The sequence below is a fragment of the Vicugna pacos genome, chromosome 9 (genome assembly GCF_048564905.1).
Source record: "Vicugna pacos chromosome 9, VicPac4, whole genome shotgun sequence".
Taxonomy (NCBI): Eukaryota; Metazoa; Chordata; class Mammalia; order Artiodactyla; family Camelidae; genus Vicugna; species Vicugna pacos.
The window spans coordinates 40,712,907-40,730,405 of record NC_132995.1 but is presented as its reverse complement, the minus strand read 5'-3'; the positions used below and the strand labels follow the sequence as shown (position 1 = coordinate 40,730,405).

General features: G+C 57.0%; 1 protein-coding gene across 3 annotated transcripts; it reads right to left on the bottom strand.

Annotated features, from left to right (window-relative positions):
• Positions 1–735: 735 nt before the first annotated feature.
• On the bottom strand, positions 736–16,887 carry RIPOR1 (RHO family interacting cell polarization regulator 1). Of its 3 annotated transcripts, none has more exons than XM_072967561.1 (22): positions 16,755–16,887; positions 8,948–9,074; positions 8,675–8,827; positions 8,424–8,502; positions 7,705–7,728; positions 7,558–7,611; positions 7,262–7,414; positions 7,097–7,160; positions 6,960–7,003; positions 6,759–6,884; positions 6,216–6,364; positions 6,013–6,142; positions 4,324–5,931; positions 4,118–4,239; positions 3,138–3,267; positions 2,741–2,876; positions 2,455–2,616; positions 2,032–2,190; positions 1,678–1,874; positions 1,505–1,588; positions 1,298–1,388; positions 736–1,154 (listed from the first exon to the last, which is right to left on the bottom strand). In XM_072967561.1, the coding sequence occupies exons 2-22, from the start codon at positions 9,049–9,051 to the stop codon at positions 1,057–1,059; spliced, it is 3,867 nt and encodes a 1,288-aa protein (XP_072823662.1). In that variant the 5' UTR covers positions 9,052–9,074; positions 16,755–16,887; the 3' UTR covers positions 736–1,056. The 3 variants fall into 3 exon arrangements, with proteins under 3 accessions (XP_072823662.1, XP_015094149.1, XP_015094148.1); XM_015238663.3 differs by lacking the exon at positions 16,755–16,887 and adding an exon at positions 9,909–12,513 and having other exon boundaries at positions 4,118–4,236; XM_015238662.3 differs by lacking the exon at positions 16,755–16,887 and adding an exon at positions 9,909–12,512.
• Between the last annotated feature and the right edge of the window lie 612 nt (positions 16,888–17,499).

The following is a 17,499-nucleotide window of genomic DNA, read 5'->3' as shown; positions in this document are numbered from 1 at the left end:
TGGACTCAGCTTTCTGGGGTTAATAAGCTCATGTGAGCCCTCTCCCTGGAGCCCTCCTTCCTGAAGCAGCATGGGTCAGCCAGCTGTGAGGCCAAAGGGTTCAGTCAGGTTTGTTATCACAGACAGGAGGCGGTTCAGGGAGAAAAGGGACTTACTGTTTAGAGTCACAGGGCAGCCATCCGGGTCTCCTGTCTCCCAGGCCGCAGCTCTTCCCCTCTGCAAGAATCTCCCCTCCCTCTTAACCACCCAGCCTTCAAGGAGCTGCTGGTGCTCAGCCTCCTGTGTAGGAAGCTGCCAGGGTGAAGCAAAGACCCAGAAGCCTGGCACCGCCTGAAGGGGTTCTGCTGCCCCCTGGTGGCCAGAAGCTCCAGCCACCACATGCTTTTTTTCCCTGCCTGCTTCCTCTTTGCCTCCAGGCCATGGCAAGCTAGCTGGCTACTAGGAAGCCATTCTCAGGACTGGCACCCTTTGGGACTTCTACACCAACTCCACAGTTTGGCTCCAGCCTAGGCCCATAGCTTTCTGGCCCAGGCTGCAGGCTGGGCCTCCTCAGCAACACCCCACCACTCTCTTCCTCTGCCCTCTTTTCTAAGCCCAGTTCCAGCCCCTGGGCTCTCTTCCACCAGGGTGGTATTTCCAGGGTGAAACCACATGCCACTGTCACTAGTGTCAGTGAGGTCCACAGCCAAAGGGTGCCAAAGCAGGAGGTCAGGAGTGCACCAGGCTAGTCGGCTATGTAGGAAAGGCATTTTGCTTTTTTATTTTCTGTAAAACTCTGTAAATAAAATACAAAACCAAGGGACATCATGGGGCAGAGGCAGGATGGCCAGGCCCGTGACACTGATCAATGGCAAGTGTGCTGAGCCGAGGCTGGGAGGCACTTGACTGTGGCACTGACTCTACCAACCCCAAGGATAACAGAAGAATATATTAGATTTTCATTGATAGGAATCTGTGAGGGAGGGGTGTCTGGAGCCAGCCCTCACCCTCCCTGCCAGTGCCTGGTAAGCCCTGAAAGTGTGGGGAAGGGGCACTGGGGGCTAGTGGGAGGGAAGTTTAGAATGCCGTGCTGGCCATGCTGCCAGGCCCAAAGATGCGGGGCAGGGCATCCAGTGACTCCTCCAGCCGTCGATGGGCGGACTGTCCCTCCTCCCCTGTAATGGATAAGGAGGGAGTCAAGAATAGCCCTAGCCTTAAACTGGCCCTCCCATCCCTAACCCCTTCTCACCTCTACTCCCATCAGCCAAAAATGTCCCAGAAATCAACTTGACCCATATATGCCATTCCCCAGCCTTACCACATTGTTGCAGGCTCTGCTGAGCAGCTTCCCTCACGGCCTCTGTGTCCGTTTGGCACAGGTACACCAGGGGCTCAATGCCTTCGGGAGCCTACCGGGGGAGGGAGCATTGAGGTAGGCTGCATAGAGCAGATGGGAAAGGCCCAGGACCCAGGGCTTGGGGAGCTGGGAGAGTAGAGAAGGTATGGGTAGGTTGGCAGGGGTCACCTTGATGCAGCCCAGGGCCAGGCAGCCAGCCACTCTCATCTGCACATCCTCATCCTCGAGTTGGTCCAGGAAGCACAGTAGGGCCTGGGTAATGGTGGGAGGGCAGACTTAGCCAGACAGTTGGAGCCTGGGACCCCAGCCTTTGCCCTCAGGGAGGCCTACCCAACTCTCACCCTTTTCCGGAAGTCAGGGCCCAATGACAGGCTCCGGAGCTGAGTGCTGACAGCAGCCATGACCTTGTTGTTGCCATGGACAAGCAGGGAGCTGAGGGCCCGGAGACCATCCCTTCGAAGCCGCCCCTCAGGTGCCAACCTCAGGGCTTTTAGCACAACAGCCTGGTCATCTGAGTTCAGATTCCGCACCAGGAACACTGAAAGAAGGAAGCCAGGTCGGGGGTGCCAGTTGGAACAAGGTGGCAGGGTAAGGAACCTTCTGGGGTGGGGTCTTTTTTACCCTCAGGTCCTCAATCACACCTTCAAAGCCACCCCTAGGGTCAGGCCACTTTGTGACCAGGGCCACTGCCTCACCCTCCTCGGCAGTCTCCGTCACATAGGCCTCCATGGAGGTGCTGTCCAGGGTTTCGATGTGACTCCAGAACTGGAAGACGGTGAGCTGCTCTCCAGGGCCTGGCTGGGGCCTCCGGGGCAGCTTCTGCCCCAAGGCATCCTCCAGGAACTTGACACACACTGTGGGAGGCAGTGCCACAGGCCTCAAGGGTTTGGATGGACCCAGGCCCTTAGAAGAGTGCTCCCACCCCAAGCTCAGGTCCAGGGACCCCCTGTCCAAACCCTACCCATCTGGACCCTTCTGTGCTGAGGCATGAGCCTTCAGTATTTCTTCCCAGTGCTCAGCTCAGTGTATTTATGTGGGCTAACCTGGCTTTCCCTGAGGGCCCATCAAAGGGGATTTGAGAAGAGAGGGCAGAGTGGGCAGGTAGGCAGCCCACTCACCAGCCTCAGCTAAGCCTGACTGGCGCAGGGAGAGACGGGCACTGTACTGATTGCAGAAGGTCAGGAGCACCCGCTCCACAGGGCAGATGAAGGGGCTGAGTCCCTCTGTGCACTGGTCCCAGAAGGTCAGGAAGCCGGGCCGAGAGACAGAGAACTGCACCACTGTGAGGAGGTGCACAAAACAGTCAGCAATAAAGCAGACGAGTGAGGAGACAGACGTGTAGATGAGGGAGGGCAAGGGAGGAGCTTTGAGGTAGACCCGACCCAGAGCCCACACAGCCTTTACCTTCCTGGGCAGAGGTAGCAGGGATTTCCCATCGCCTGCTAAGCTCACATACTGCCTCGAGCACTCGGGCCTCCCGCAGCAGCCGCTCCAGGGCCCAAGCCTCCTGGCAGCGAAGAGGCCCAAATGTGCCCAGTTTCTGGAGAACAGGGGTAGCCAAGTAGCTCAGACCTCAAGGTAGAGCTTAGAGAGGGCAGAGCCCAGGGACTACAAGTCCATGCATTGGGAGAGACTTGGGGAAACTAGAATTTGGGAGGTGTTCCATTCAGCAAGAGCCAGGTCCTGAGGCACTGGGGAGTGGAACTCAGAGGAGGTGTGGAGGGCCAGGGTTGAAGTGCAGGGCTTCGTGGGGTAAGGGGCTACAAGGTGAAGGGGAAGAAGGAAATACCACTGCCCTCACCATTAGGAGGCGGCTACAGTGGTACAGGTGCTGGACCAATGCAGCATCCAGAGCTGGACACTCCGTGCTGAGGGGTTGGGCACTAGGTGAGTCGATGTCCTCAGCCCCAGGTTCTGGGCTGCTTAGGAGCCTAAGAGAAAAATGAGTCAGTCACCCCAGGAGCACACATCACCATCTGGTCACCAGTGTATTTTTAAAAAGCTTCCCCCAATCCAGAACAAAAGAACAGAGAATGCACAGACAACAGACAAATGGGTAAGTTCACTGAGGACTTCCAGAAGGAAGAAGGCACTGAGAACAGCACGTGGTAGCAGGGGTTTCCAGAGACCATCTCTCCAGTGCCACCTCCAGCTAGGACTGCCAGGACTGCTGGGGTCGCTGGAGCTGGGATGGGCAGAAGTAGGGCTGCAAGCAGGATGTTCTACACAACGTGGACTTCAAGTGGTTGTGGCCCAAGAGCTCAGGGCACAAGGCTGTAACCTAAGCAGCATCAGAGGGAGGAGGGGCCGGGCATGACACTCAACTGGGACTTGGCAAGGCCGCTCCGGGACAGAGAACTAAGGGGAAATCTGGAGTCGAAACAGAGGGGGTTGATGCTGAGGAGGGACCCAGGCTGTATGAGGAGGCAAAGAAAGCGCTTGTTCATAGGGTAGGGCCAAGGTGAGGCCAAGGGAGAAAGGAGGAGCTGGAGATTCAGGAGCTGACAGGGAACAGTGAGGGAGGTGGACACGGATGAGGAGGAAGGTAGCCAGAAGCACTGGGGATACAGATGGGGTTGAAACACCAGGATCAAGGACACATAAGGAGTACATGGGAGAGGTGAACATGGATGCCCCCGTCAGCAAGTCCATCCCTCCTGCCCACCTCCAGTCCTTACTGCTCTCCTCCACCTGGCCCTACCTCACCTGTTTCCTTTTCTCACCTCTTTCCTTCCCCTGGCACTCACCTCCCCTCTCCCCCCCTCACCTAGCCCTTCTCACCTGTCCCCATGACTATCACTGTCTTCATCTTCATTCTCATTGAGGAAGCTGAAGCTCTCCAGGGCATTTTCCACAGTGATGCTAAGACTGGAGGCCCGGCTGCGAGTCAGGCCTTGTCTCTGCTGGGGTTATGAAAGGAGTCAGAGCTGCTGCCCCTGCCTAGCTGCCCTCCCTGCACTGCCATAGCCCAGCCTGGCCCTCCTCACCATGAGCAGACTCTCCAGCCGGATCACCTCCTGCTCCAGGCCCTGCAGCTCGGGAAACTGACCACGGTAGTCATCCAGGGCAGCCATTAGGGCCCCTAGTGCCTCTTCCAACCTCCTGTCCCCAGCGCCTCGGGCTGTCCCTGGAACTGGGGCCTGGGCAGCCCTGGCCAGGCTAGGGTCTGAATGCTGGGGCACAGAGGCTAGGGGTGAGGGAGGAGGACTTGGGCTCTGACGGATGGCTTCTGGGGGGGTTGGAGAAGGGCTTGTGAGGGGTTCCAAACTGGAACAGGCAGGACTTGGGTAGGGGGTGCTCGGGGCTATGGGGTCTGCCTGAGTGCAGGGAGTGGAGACTGGGTAGCTACAGGACAGGGGGTCAGTGCCTGGGAGGGCAGAGTCTGTGTTTGCAGAGGGGCTAGGGAGTGTGGCAAGGTCTAGAGAAGTGAAAGGGCTTACAGTTGTAAGAGTGGGGCTTGTGACAGGATGAGTAGGACTCCTGGTGGTCTGAACTGGATCCTTAGCATTGGGCGCAGAACTTGTAGTGGTGTGAGTTGACATCCTGGCTTTGTGAGTAGAGGTTGCAGTGGTGTGGGTGGGGCTTGTGGTAGTATGGGTAGGGCTTGTGGTAGCATGGGTAGGGCTTGCAGTAGTGTGGGTGGGGCTAGTGGTAGTGTGGGTAGGGCTAGTGGCAGTGTGGGTGGGGTTTGTGATAGTCTGGGCTGCGCCTGTGGCACTCAGGGTAGGGTCTGTAGTAGTAAGCGTAGAGACCATTGGCTTATTGGTGGGGCTAGTGACAATGTGTATCAGGTTTGTGACAGTGTGTCTGGGGCTTGTGGTGGTCTGGACTGGGCCTGTAGTACTGGGGGTAGGAGCAGCAGGAGTGAGGACAGAAAGCATTGGCTTGTGGGTGGAACTTGCGGTGATCTGCACTGGCCCTGTGGTACTTGGGGTGGGGCCTGTAGGAGCAAGGGTAGAGATCACAGGCTTGTGGGTAGAACCTGTGGTAGTGTGAGTGAGGCTTGGAACACCGTGGGTAGGGCTTATGGTAGCTGACGTAAAGCTTATAGTGGTGTGGGTGGGGCCTGGCAGTTCAGAAGAGCTAGAATTTACCACCGTGTGAACCGACTCTAGTTGTGCAGATGTGTAGCCAGGGCCTGTTGTACTGAGAATGGGGCTTGTGGCAGAATGGCTGGAGTCCAGAGCAGGAGGGACAGAACTAGGGTGCTCCCTATGGGTGGGATCTGGGTGTACAGGCAGGCTAGGTCTCTGGACTAGACTTTCTAGACCCACAGCCTCCACTGAAGCCTCAGCCAGGGCAGCATCCACACTGGCCTCACTGATGTGGCTCAGAGTCCGGGTATAGGGGGCATGCCCATTGGCCAGGGCTGGGGCCGTGGCCCCCTCCTCATCTGTGGAACCAGAAGTAGAGGTCTCAGGCCTACGGAAGGCAACTTGGATGGGGAGAGGCTCAGGCTGCTGCACCAGGGGCCTGGGGGCTGAGGAGTGGCGGGCAGCGCCTGAGAGCTGTGGGCTGGATGAGTCATCGGAAGATTCAGATGACAGGGACCATGCTGTCCCATTCTCCAGCTCCTCCTGCCGCCGTAGCATATTCTGGAAGAGAAGAGGTGTTTCAGGACCACCCCCAGGAAGCTTCTGGGGAATGGTGGAGCCTGAGTCCCGGCTGTGACTCACATAAAAGGCTTGTTCCCGAAGTGAGGGTGTGTCTGGGGGGCTCTGGCTGTAGGTGGAGAAGCGCTTGGTGACTGTGGAGGCCTTGTTGACAGTAGAAGCAGCTGAAGGCTGGTCATCCTTGTCGAAGGGACTGGAGAGGGAAGAAGCTGTTAGCAGGCGCCACAGGCCCCAGCCCTGTCCCCAACCCCTTCAGTCCCACCAACCTCCATGTAACTTCCAGGCTGAGCTTGATGGTGCCGAGGTCATTGATGTCCACAGCTACAACCTGGGGCAGGGCGGCAAACAGGTCCTTGGTCTCGCAGGAGACACTGCCCACAACCACATGGTTGGCCAGGCCCTTCAGTTCTGTCACCTGAAGCCAAGAATGCAAGATGGGATCACAAGGGTGTGGGAGTCATGAGACTGCAGGAGACCAGAGGTATGAATTTGCATGGAGGTTATGCGACAGTCACAGGGTAAAGTTGGCTTGATGCAGCCTGGGAGCATGGGGATCACAGGTCTAAATTTGAAGAGTCATTGAGGCCATGGGGTCACAGCCTCATGGGAGTTCAGGGGTCAAATATTCACAAGGTCAGAAAGTGATGAGGAAATCACAGCATTATGAAGGTCAAGGGGTTACATTCAAAGGGCCGTGGAACCAGGTGGGAGTCACAGGGGTAAGTGTCTCAGGGTCATAAGAGTCATAAGGGATTCACAGAGTCATGGAGTCACAGGATAATGTATGTGGTCCTGGGCAGAGACATCACCTTGATGGACAGGAATTCCGTGAGCAGAGGAAGAAAGACGGTTTCCTCACTGTCCCACACCTGCTTTCCGCTACCCTCAATGCGGCCTCGTAGTTTCCAGCGCTGACGCCCGTATTTCATGTAGATCTAGAAGAAGCAGGATGAGGCAGCCCTTGGTGTTATGACCCTGCCAGCCCAGCCCTTCCCTGCACATCCTCATACCTCATACTGATCGCCCACACACAGCCTGGCGAAGCCGGCCAGCCCTGGGAGGAGGGGAGAAGGAGGTGAGCCGTATCCAGGGGTCTCAAGGACACACCTCCCTCTCCCAGCCACCAGTCTGCCTCACAACTCGGTACCTTTCATCCGGAGATGGAACTCGCCCAGCTGTCCTTCCAGCTCACTCTCCAGCAGACACATGCTCTGGGAGGGATGGGCAGGGACAGGAGGAGGTCAAGAACCAGTCGCCTCTCACCAGCTCTGCCACACCCTGTGCCTCTGCCTCACAGGCACACACCCCTCACCTCTGTGTACTCGCGATGGCCCCGAGTGGCCTCGGCCAGGCTGTCCCGGGCCTCACGGCTCCCTGGGGACCCAGTGCTGTAGGCACGGACCATGTTGTAGGCCCCATCCCGGAGACGCCGCTGGACACAGTATGCCTCATACAGCTCGTCGATCTGGGCAGGTGAATAGAGTGGCAGAGAGGGGACTGACACTCAGTACTAGGGTTGCTCACCCAGGGCCTAGCATCATCCCATCTCGCTGTGATGCCCAATCCCTCACCCCACACAGCAAGCACACACGCATGCTGCACAAGTACCTTGCTGGCGTGGAACTCCAGCCGTCGCAGGAAGCGTTCAATGGACTTGACTTGCTGGGGGAGAGGTGCGTTAGGAAAAGCCTGAGGCCCAGAGCCCTTTTCCTCCCTCAAACCACCCTCTTCCAACACCATTCTCTATACACTCACCTTATCCAAGTCATACAGGAAGCCCTGCGAGGAGAAATGAGAGGGGGCAATTAAGAGGTGTTGAGAAGTACTCCAGCAGGGGCACTTGCTCACCCAGACCCATCTAGCTCCTTTCCTTCACAGCCTGCCTCCCTCACACCACAGTTTACAGCTACTCCAGTCAAAGTAGGACTGACCTACCTTCCCACATGCCTGGTCTTTGGTGGGTGCTGGTGTCATAGATCTGGTCCCCAACACCCTTCCAGTACTTTTCCCTCCACCTCTTCCATAGATCCCTCTCCGGGCCCACTGCCTTTCCTACAACCCCTAGGAGCCCTCTGTGCCTCCTCATGCATAATTCCCTCTATCAGGAAGCTCCTATTCACGCTTCAAGACCCAGCAGAAATGTTTCTTCCTCTGGAAAGCCATGACGTGTTCCCTGGAAGAACCATGGCTCTCCCCCTCAGTACCACTACAATATTGTCCTGCTGTTCATGTCTCTGGATTTGACCCACCCCTCTGGGAGCTCCCATAGGCAGGCACCGGGTCCCAGGCAGAAAGTACATACAGACTGAAAAGCGGAGAAAGAAACCTTCCCAGCCTTTCCTGATATCCCCTTTTCTAGTCACACCTGGTGTAAGTCATCCCAGAAAACAGCCCTGATGTCATCAAGGACTGGCCCTGCCCAGCCCCCCACACCACAAGAGCAAAGGGCATACAGGATGTCACCCTTCACTCACCAGGCGGGAATTCCTTTTGGACTCCCTTATCTGTCCCTGGAGTTTCTCCTGCTCCTGCTGGTGCACTTCCAAATAGGCCCTAGAGGAAGGGGAGACCACATGAATTGGCTTAGCTCTCCAGCTTCCAGCTGCCCCGGGAACAGGCAGTGAGGACACAGTGTGAGGCTGGGGAAGGTTCCTACTAGCAGAAAGGGGACAACGAGGCCTTGGGGAAGGATCCTGGGACAAAGCGTTGGGAGGGCGTTGCTTACGTTAGGCCCCGCTTGAGCGCAGCGTACACCAGGTCCAGCCGCTCAGGCTGTGGGACCTTGGGGGCTGGGTGCGTCACGGAAAACATCTTCGACACTCGGGAGAGCGCTGGGGGCTTCCGTGGGGGCCCCGGGGGACTGAAGGCTGGGAAGCTCCTGAAGAAGAGACTGTACTCAGAAATGGGAAAGAAGATGTCCCCCAAACCCTCACTTGCACACCCAGCTCCAACCCGGTCAGGCTTTCTTGACCCCATTTCCCCCCCGTCTGCTGCATACCTGGGCCCCCGCTCCTGGCTGCCGAGGACGCCTGCGAAGGACTGGCTCCTACTGACCCGGGCGCTGAGCAGGCGGCGCTGCGGCCGCACAGACAGGGACATCATGGAATGAGTCCGCGCGGGGCTCCCTGAGGGTGGCGAGGGCGGGTGTCCAGCGCCAGTCGGGCCCTTGAAGCTCCCTCCCCGCGGCCCAGCCTCTGTATCTCAGTCCTGCCGGACACAGCCTGTCGCTGGGAGTCCGACAACCCCATCGGCTCTGGCGCTAATGACAGGGTGGCCGCGGGTGACTCGGTCTCGGACTCAGCGTGGCCTCGGCTCGTCCCCCACTTCCTGCAGAGGTGCAGGCTCCGCCTGCCTGGCGGGGCAGGAAGGGGGGGGTCGCACGGGGACCCTCCCCGGGCTGGGAAGGAGCAGGAAAGGGGAGGGGCTCGCGAAGAATGTGCGGAAGCGCCTGTTTACCCCGGGGGCGGGGCGGGCTCCCCAGCCCTGCCCCTGACCTCCTCCCCTCAAGTGGACCAGGAGCTCCCACGCCCGCACCCCGAGAGGCCGCAGGAGGTCACGGGGCGGGGCGGGGTGCGTGCTTTGAGCCCAACGGAGCTGTCTCGCAGGCCTGGCCTGCGCGGGTTTGGCTCCCGAGACCCACCCGCCCTGCGGAAGCTGCTCCCCTGCAGCCCCCACCCTCTCCGAGGCGCCCAGACGCCACAGCCCTCTCGGCGCTGGGAGCAGGGGGATTCCCAGAGTAGGGGGCAGTGCCGAGAAATGCCCCGCCCCCTCCACCTTCCTGAGACTCCGACCGAGAAACTGAGTCACAGACAGACGCTTTCGCCCGTGACCTTAGCAGGAAGAGATCCTCCGCAGACCCCCACCACGCTCCAGCGAAACACGCACCCCAAGCCCCCAGAACCCGGCCCGTATCCCCTGAGGCCAGCCCCGGAGCCTTCGCAGCTCCTGGCCAGTCCTACCTCTCTTCTTGGCGCTCATGATATCCAGAAGAGACCCCCAACCCCCGCGCTTGTCCCCCGTGTCCCCGCCGACCCAGGGCCACTCAGTGCTGGGCTCCGCGCTCGCTCCCAGCGACTCTGGCTCGGTCTTCAGCTCCTCCCGGCGCCGCCCCCCGCCCAGTTCCTGCTGCCTGACTCAGCCCGCCGGGATGGGGCGGGACCGGCCCGACCAGGGGGGCACCGGGGCCTCTGCCCGCCCGGCTTCTGGGAGGGGTGCCTGGGGGTTCCCTTCGGGCGGGGTACTGACAGGGATCTTCTCGGCTGGGTCAGGGGTGTGGGTAAAGGGAGTTGAAAACGGCGGTGAATATGGAGGGATAAAGAGTGAGGACACTGACTGGGGGCTGAACTAGGTGCAGGTAGCATGAGGGTGCTCACAGAGCGGCTGTTGAGGGGTGCAGAGAGATGGGTGAACACAGAGGGCTGAGAATGTGGGCTCTGGGCGTGTGAAGGCTAGAAAGTGGGGGCTGAGAAAGTGGGGGCTGAGAAAGTGGAAGGAGGAGCTGTGCCAAAGGACGACAGAGTCAGGCACTGAGCATGAGAGCTCTAGGACACTGAGAAAAAGAGGGGCTAAAAGCAGAGGACTGGATCAACCCCATATGATGCATTGCTGCCCCCAGAAGGAAGAGAAGGAATTGGGTCCAGAACGCCCCACAGTTCCACGCACCACCCCCATCCCTCCACCCACAGAGGGGGTGCTCAGTCTGGGCACTCTTCCCACCCCCAGGCCACAGGGAAGAGGATCAGGTCCCATTACCCAGCCAGCATCTTCTCTCTAGCAGAAGCTGCATCCTAGGGCAGAGGCTCCATCCTTCTGGCGCCCAGCCCACATGGGCTGAATCCCCTTAGTGCTGACTCTTTGCAACTCTCTTCATTGAATATCCCTCTAGCTTGGATAGACGTCACCATGCCCAGGATCTACTGGGCATCCCATCCCCTCAAAGGGACTGAGTGCTCCCCCATCCCATAAACAGTCCTGCTCCTTGATGCTCAATTCTGCTGCACTGGGTTACCTTCTCCCCAAGAGGCTGGGGTGGGCCCAGAGGTCTGCATTTCCAACAAGCCCACCACCCCACTACAGATTCAGATGCAAGATGTCCAAGGATCCTCGTTTAAGAAATGCTGTCTTCCCCTTTCTTCTTGAAGACTGTGTGCTGTGCACCCTACACAGGCAACTGGGCATTCCCATGAATTGCCCACCCAACATTGGCCTCTCTGTTTCCTGCAGCCACTCTCTGCAGGAACACCCCAGCCTTATCACCTGGCTCTGGAATGCCCCTTTCCTAAATCACGACCACACTGAACACAGCCTTCAGGCTCTCTCCATCACCCTCATTTCACCTGCCTTCTACATGAGACCTCTTGAGTCCTCAGCTCATTTATTCAACTAGTCACTAAGTGACAACTCTGTGCCAGTCATTGGAGATACAGCTGGAATTGCACAGATATCGCCCTGCACAGCGCTCACAATCCGCCTCTGCTTCCTTTCTCTCTGCCAGTTCCCTCCTACCTTCTCTTCCCTGCATTCCCTGCACACCCTTCTCCCTAGCCTGGATCCACAGCCACCACTCCAGGATTGCTAACCTGCTGCTACTATCCCCAGCACCCTGGGCTTCTCTTTTACCTGGAGGAAATCAATCCTGGGCAACCCAATCCCCTGCCTTCTCTGTACCTGCACACAGGCTGGTGGGAGCTGCCAGAGGACTTGGCACAGCAGCTCAGCTGGAAAAGAGCAAATCTCAACCTCAACCAGGCTCTCCTTTTTCACACGGGAAATCCTCATGTGTAGCCCTAGCTATCTCTCTCCCTTCTCATGAAAGATGGGTGCTTCCGACTTTCACCACAAGCCTCAGACAAGTGCAAGTCACTCCCACATAAAAAATGAAAACTGGTAGAGTGTGTGCTTAGCATGCATGAGGTCCTGGGCTCAATCCCCAGTACCTCCATTTAAATAAATAAACTAATAAATAAGTAAACCTAATTACCTCCCCCCAAAATAAAAATAAAATAAATAAACATTTTAAAAAATAAAAACAATCCTGGAAACTATCAAAATGCCCATCAGTAGATAATGAACTGCTATACAATGAAAAGAATGAGCAATATACAATTACATGCAACTGTTATGGATGAATCCTATAGACATAATGTTGAGTGAAAGAAGCAAGACCACATGAGAAGATATACATATGATTCCCTTGATATGAAGTTCAAAAACAGGTAAAACAAATTTACAGTGATAGAAGTCAGAATAGTAGTGACACTACCCTTGAGGAGTAGTGACTGGAAGGGGGCACAAGGGGGCTTCCAGAGTACCGATAACGCTTTATTTCCTAATCTGGGTTCTATTTCCTGATCCTACATGGGTGTGTTCCATTGTGAAAATCTATTCAGCTTACACTTAGGACATGTACCCCTTCTGTGTGAATATTATATTTCAATGTAAAATTAACTTTAAATAAGTAACTACAAAAAGAAACGACTCCTCTGTGAACCCCCAGTCTCTTTATAGCTACCCCAACCCTCATGCTATTTGGCCAAGTTCTTTGAAGAGATGTCTACCTCCATTTCCTCTCCACGCCCACCCACTCTTCTTCCTATCCTGGTCCGCCTTCCGTACCCAGCACTTCCCTGACTGGTCTGGACATGGTCACCAGTGACCTTCCCGTTGCTGAATCCAGTGTCCAATGTTTAGTCCTTATCCTGCTTGATCCCAGCAAAGCTTTTCACTGTGTAGTTCTCTTCCTCTTCTTTGACCCTTTCCTTCTCTTAAATTTCAAGAGGCAACATGCCCCTGGCTTTCCACCTCTCTCTCTGGCTGCACATCTCATTTTCCCACAGAGGGTATTTCTCCCCATCCCCGAATGGGCCTCATCCTCCCCGCTTGTGGGCTGGGTACGTCTCCCACAGCTCAATGCCATCTAAATGTTGCCAGCTTCCTTATCTCTTCCTTGTCCAAACTGTTCTTCTGAGCACCAGGCCTATTTATCCAACAGCCTGCTTGATACCGCCCCAGAAGCTGAGTGACAGTTTGGAGTGGGCTGTTAGGGATGTGCTGGGTTTGAAGTCCCCAGACTAAATTCACCACTTTCCTCCTCAAACCTGACTCTCCCTAGTCTTAGCCTCTCCATGACAGCCCCACCATCTATTTACCCAGTTATTCAATCCAGAAACTGGAAATCATCCTGGGTCCCTCAGTCTGTTCCCCCCACAACTATCCAGCCACATACTCCTGCCATCTCTGGAATCTTCCCCCCTCCTTTCCACCCCCATAACTAGAATTCAAGTCCAAGCCATCACCAATTCTAACCTAGAGCCCTACAGCAGCTTCCTATTGGGTTCCCTGTCTCCATGCCAACCCACAATGATCTATTCTTTATTCAATAACAACATTACTCTTGAAATTCCAGTTACCTGACAATGCCAAAAATTGTCCTTTATTGAGTGCTTTCTATGCCAGGCACTGTGCTTAATTAACAAACATCATCTCTAATTCTAGCAACAACCCTATGGGTTAAGTCCTATTAGCCTCACTTCACAAATGAGAACCTGAGCCTAACTGCCTGAATGACTTTGAACAGGACATTTTGTAACCTTCTTGGTCTGTAGCTATCCATCTGTTAAGTGAGGATAACAATAATAACAACAACAACTATCTCTTGGAGCTGTTGGGAGGGTGAAATGAGATACTTCCCTCCATAGGGACTGTTTGGGGAAGGAAGAATTGTATGTTGGGTAGGGAAGTTAGAATAGACATAGTACCTCATTGTAAGCACACAACAAACATTAGCTGCTGTTATTAATAATTATTAACAAGCCCAAGATTACACAGCTGGTAAGTGGCAGGGCCAGGATTCAAACCCAGGCGTTCCAACCCCAGGACTCTAACTCTTTTAACATTCCTCTACTTTAACTCTTGTGAAACATCCATGGGTATTCCCCTGCCCCAAGGATAAAGTCCAGACCCTCTAACATGACCTGCAAGACCTTGAGGCTCTGTCTGTTCCCTCATATACCTTCAACCACTCCTCCCCTTGTAGTCCTCGGCTCCCCCCACGGTCGTCCTGTTCCAGCTACTATGAATTCTCTCAATACCTGCCAGGCTCTTCAGCATTTAAGCAGCAGCCCCCTTGCTCCTATACCCTCTTCCCATTACTCTCAGCCTGACCAGCCCCTCTCTCTTTTCAAGTCTTACCCTATAACTTCTTCCTCCAGGAAACCTGCTTTTAGGTGCCTCACCTGGTAGCTTCCTCTCTCTGATACCTGAGGCCATATAACTCAGTTGTCAGTTCTCCTTTAAGGTCGGTCTTCCAACGACAGTAAGCTCTGGGGGCTGAGGCCTGTCTGCTTTTGCTCACTGCTGTACTCTCTGCACCCTGCACTAAAGCAATGGAGAGCAGGAGCTGAGTATGAGTGGGGAGCAGAGTGAACTAGGCTGCCCTTACACAGGTCGATCCTGAGCTGTTGGAGGAGAAGATTTCAAGTCTGTGTCCACCCTAATTCCCCTAACTCACATATAATTTTCCCTTTCCCTTCCTTACTATCTGAATATATCAGCAAGTGAGGTTCTGCTCCCTGGGGAAGGGGCAGAGTTGGGGTTCCCTGGTATTTTAGAACTGAGGGGGTGGGCTGGACTCAACGTAGACTGACTGTTCCATCAATTTTCTTTCTCTGACTGAGGTTCTGCCACAGGGATCAGGCTATATAACTGTTGGTCCAAATGACCATCAGAATATTCATCTGAGTGACAATTTCATGGGGTGGACAGGCCGGATCTCCCCTGCTGGTGGTGGGGGAAGGGAAAGAGATGAACCCCTTGAGCTAAGGGAGTGGGTCCACCTCATCTGGAAGGGGGCGGCTAGCTTATAAGAGGCGGGGGACTCTCTGGACTCATGCCAGCCCTTAAGTCTGTTCCCGGCATGGGAAAGAACCCAGGTCTCAAGGGAGATGGGGTCTGCAGCATAGCCAGCTCGCGGCAGCTGGGAATGGTAGTCTGGTTGCCTGCATGGCCCCAGATCCCATGGGGATCCCTCTACTCGCCAAATACCCTCTATTCGCCAAAACTGGTGCACTTGTGTGGGACAGGAGGTCCTGCCACCTGTGCTGCCCAGCTCAGTGGTATGCCACGCCAGCCGCTTTCCCGGGAGTCCCTGGTCCAGCCCCGCCCTACCGCCCCGCGCCGCCCCGCGCCGCCCAGGACCGAGGTAAACAGATGCTAAAAATAACCCGGGCAAGGGGAGGCAGCAAGGGAGAATGGGGTCCCTCCTGAGCCTGCCCCTGTCTCCATGGCAACTGCCCCAACCCGGCTGTTGACGTCATGCCGCAGCTGCCGAAGCGGGGCGGGGGGGGGGGGGCGGTGCTGCCTGGGACCCCCACCCCGGAACCGGGTGGAGGCAGTCGGGTGGCCTCACTTCCTCACTTCCTGCCGGCCCCCTCCCTGGTCAGCTGGTCACATTCCCGGGACGGCCGCGCACTGTAAGCCTTGTGGCCTCCTCCGGGCTGGGCCTGGCAGAGGCGCTGGTCGGAGCTGCAGCGAGGGGCCGCAGTGACTCAGCCGCGTCTTCCCAGCCTGCTTTTCCACCTGGGAGTACCCAGCCCGGCGCCCTGTGTTCTCCCCTCACCCCTACCCATTTCCAGGCCCCCCTCTCCAGCTTTCCCACATGACCCAGGAGGGAAGGTTGAAACCGATGCTAAGCCAGGCCTCCTTGTCCCCCTGGACTGTTTTGTATTTTACTCTCTAATTCTCATCCCTCTACCCACTTACAGCCGCCACCGCGGAAGCAAATAGTGTAGTGGCAAGAATTCAGATTTGGGTCTAATTCCCACCTCTTCCAAACCAGCTGTGTGACCTTCAGAATGTTACTTGACCTCTCTGGGCCCATTTCTGCATCTGCCAGATTGTCGTAACCCTCCTCAGAAGGCTGCACCTGCATTGAACGCTGCAGACCCAGGGCGAAGCCCCACAGATGGCCACCAAAGCACCGTCATTGTTATATGAGACTGCACATAGTAGGAGCTCGGCCAGCCAGCCTGGACACACATTAGAAGGAACCCAGTAAAACAGATTGACAAGGGTCAGTTTCGGAGGCTGGATTCAGGCCTCTAGGGGAAAGGAAGACAGAGGGTGCTGAAGCCAGACTTACCCAGACCCCTAGCCCTGGTGAGCAGCCCCTTCCCCAAACCGGTTCTGCACGGTGTCCAGGCCTGGCTGCTTGCAGACTCCCCACACTAGCCTCCCATTTCCAGGTTCAGGGTCCGTTCCCCGACTGCGCCCGGTATGATACTCTCCAGCTTCGGCCCCGCCAGGTTTAGGCAAAGAGCTCAGCTCCTGGCTGGTCTAGGCCACCTCGGGTCGGGCCCCAAAGCGGCTTAGGCCAGCCGATGGGGCCAGGAGGATTAGCTCATCTCGGAGGCCGGCCTGCACCCCTCGTCGTCCTCTCCTCATTCCCACCTCAGTCTCTCCCGCGGCGAGAGCACAGGGGCTCCGGGAGAGCGTCCGTTTCAAGGCCGGCCTGGCTCACCCCAGAGCCATAGGGCACGGGACGCCTGGGCCTTGCCTTGGGAGGGAAAGAGGCAGCGCCGGGTGCGGCAGGCCTGGAGGCGGCGGCTTTTGTGGGCGTACTCCGCGCCGGAGAAGAGAGGAACGACAACGCGCGGCCTCATTCCCGGGGATGGGGCGAGATGGGACAGGGCCGCAGCCGGGTCAGCAGATCCGGGACCGACCCGGCGGTGCTGGCGGAGGAAGCACCAGAACCGCCGCGCCCGCTCCCCGCCCGGCCTGCGGCCCCCGGAAAGGTCAGGGACACTCACATGGCTGCGCTGGGCTGCGCGGACCTCGCGGTCTCCGTGCACTCGTCGCTGCCCGGCTTGGTCGCTCCGCAGCTGCCGCTGTCGCCGCCACCGGTGCCCGCCCCTCCCTCCGCTCCACAGACCGCCGCCCGGACGCCCCGCTCCTCCCCCGGCCGGCCGGGCCCCACCCCCTGCACTCCCGCGGCTCCCGCACCCCTGGAGGCGCCTACGGCTCGCTCCGCCCTCTCTGCTAACGGGGCAGGCCGGTAGCCCGCGGCGTCCACCAGGTTGAGGGGGCGGGACCCTGGAGGACGCGAGGGTGGTGGGAGTTCTTAGAGCTCAGGATCCGCGGAAATAGGGCGGTTTTCTGGGAACCACTATTCCTTCCCACGCAGACCCCAAAACTGAGTGCGCCGGAAAGCCTCGCTTTCCTGGCCCTTCCTCAGATTATGTGGGCTTTAGAAACCTTTCAGGCCCCCCTATCTGTGACCACCTAAAACAGGTCTTGGAGCAGACACTACTGGGTTTGGTTGATTGCAGGAAAGGATAAGGGCCAGTTTTGGGGAGGGAGAACAGGAAGGCCTGAAGCCTGCACATTGAACACCTTCTGGGTCTGGACACTGCCACTCAGCCCTGTCCCTGGGCCAGCCTCAGTTTCCCTGCTATGGGGGCAGGCTCCCCTTCCTGTCACCGGCTGGCCGCTAAGTCTGGGCTCTTTGCCAGGCCACGCATTCACCACTCATTGGGTACTGGCTTCTAGGGAGTC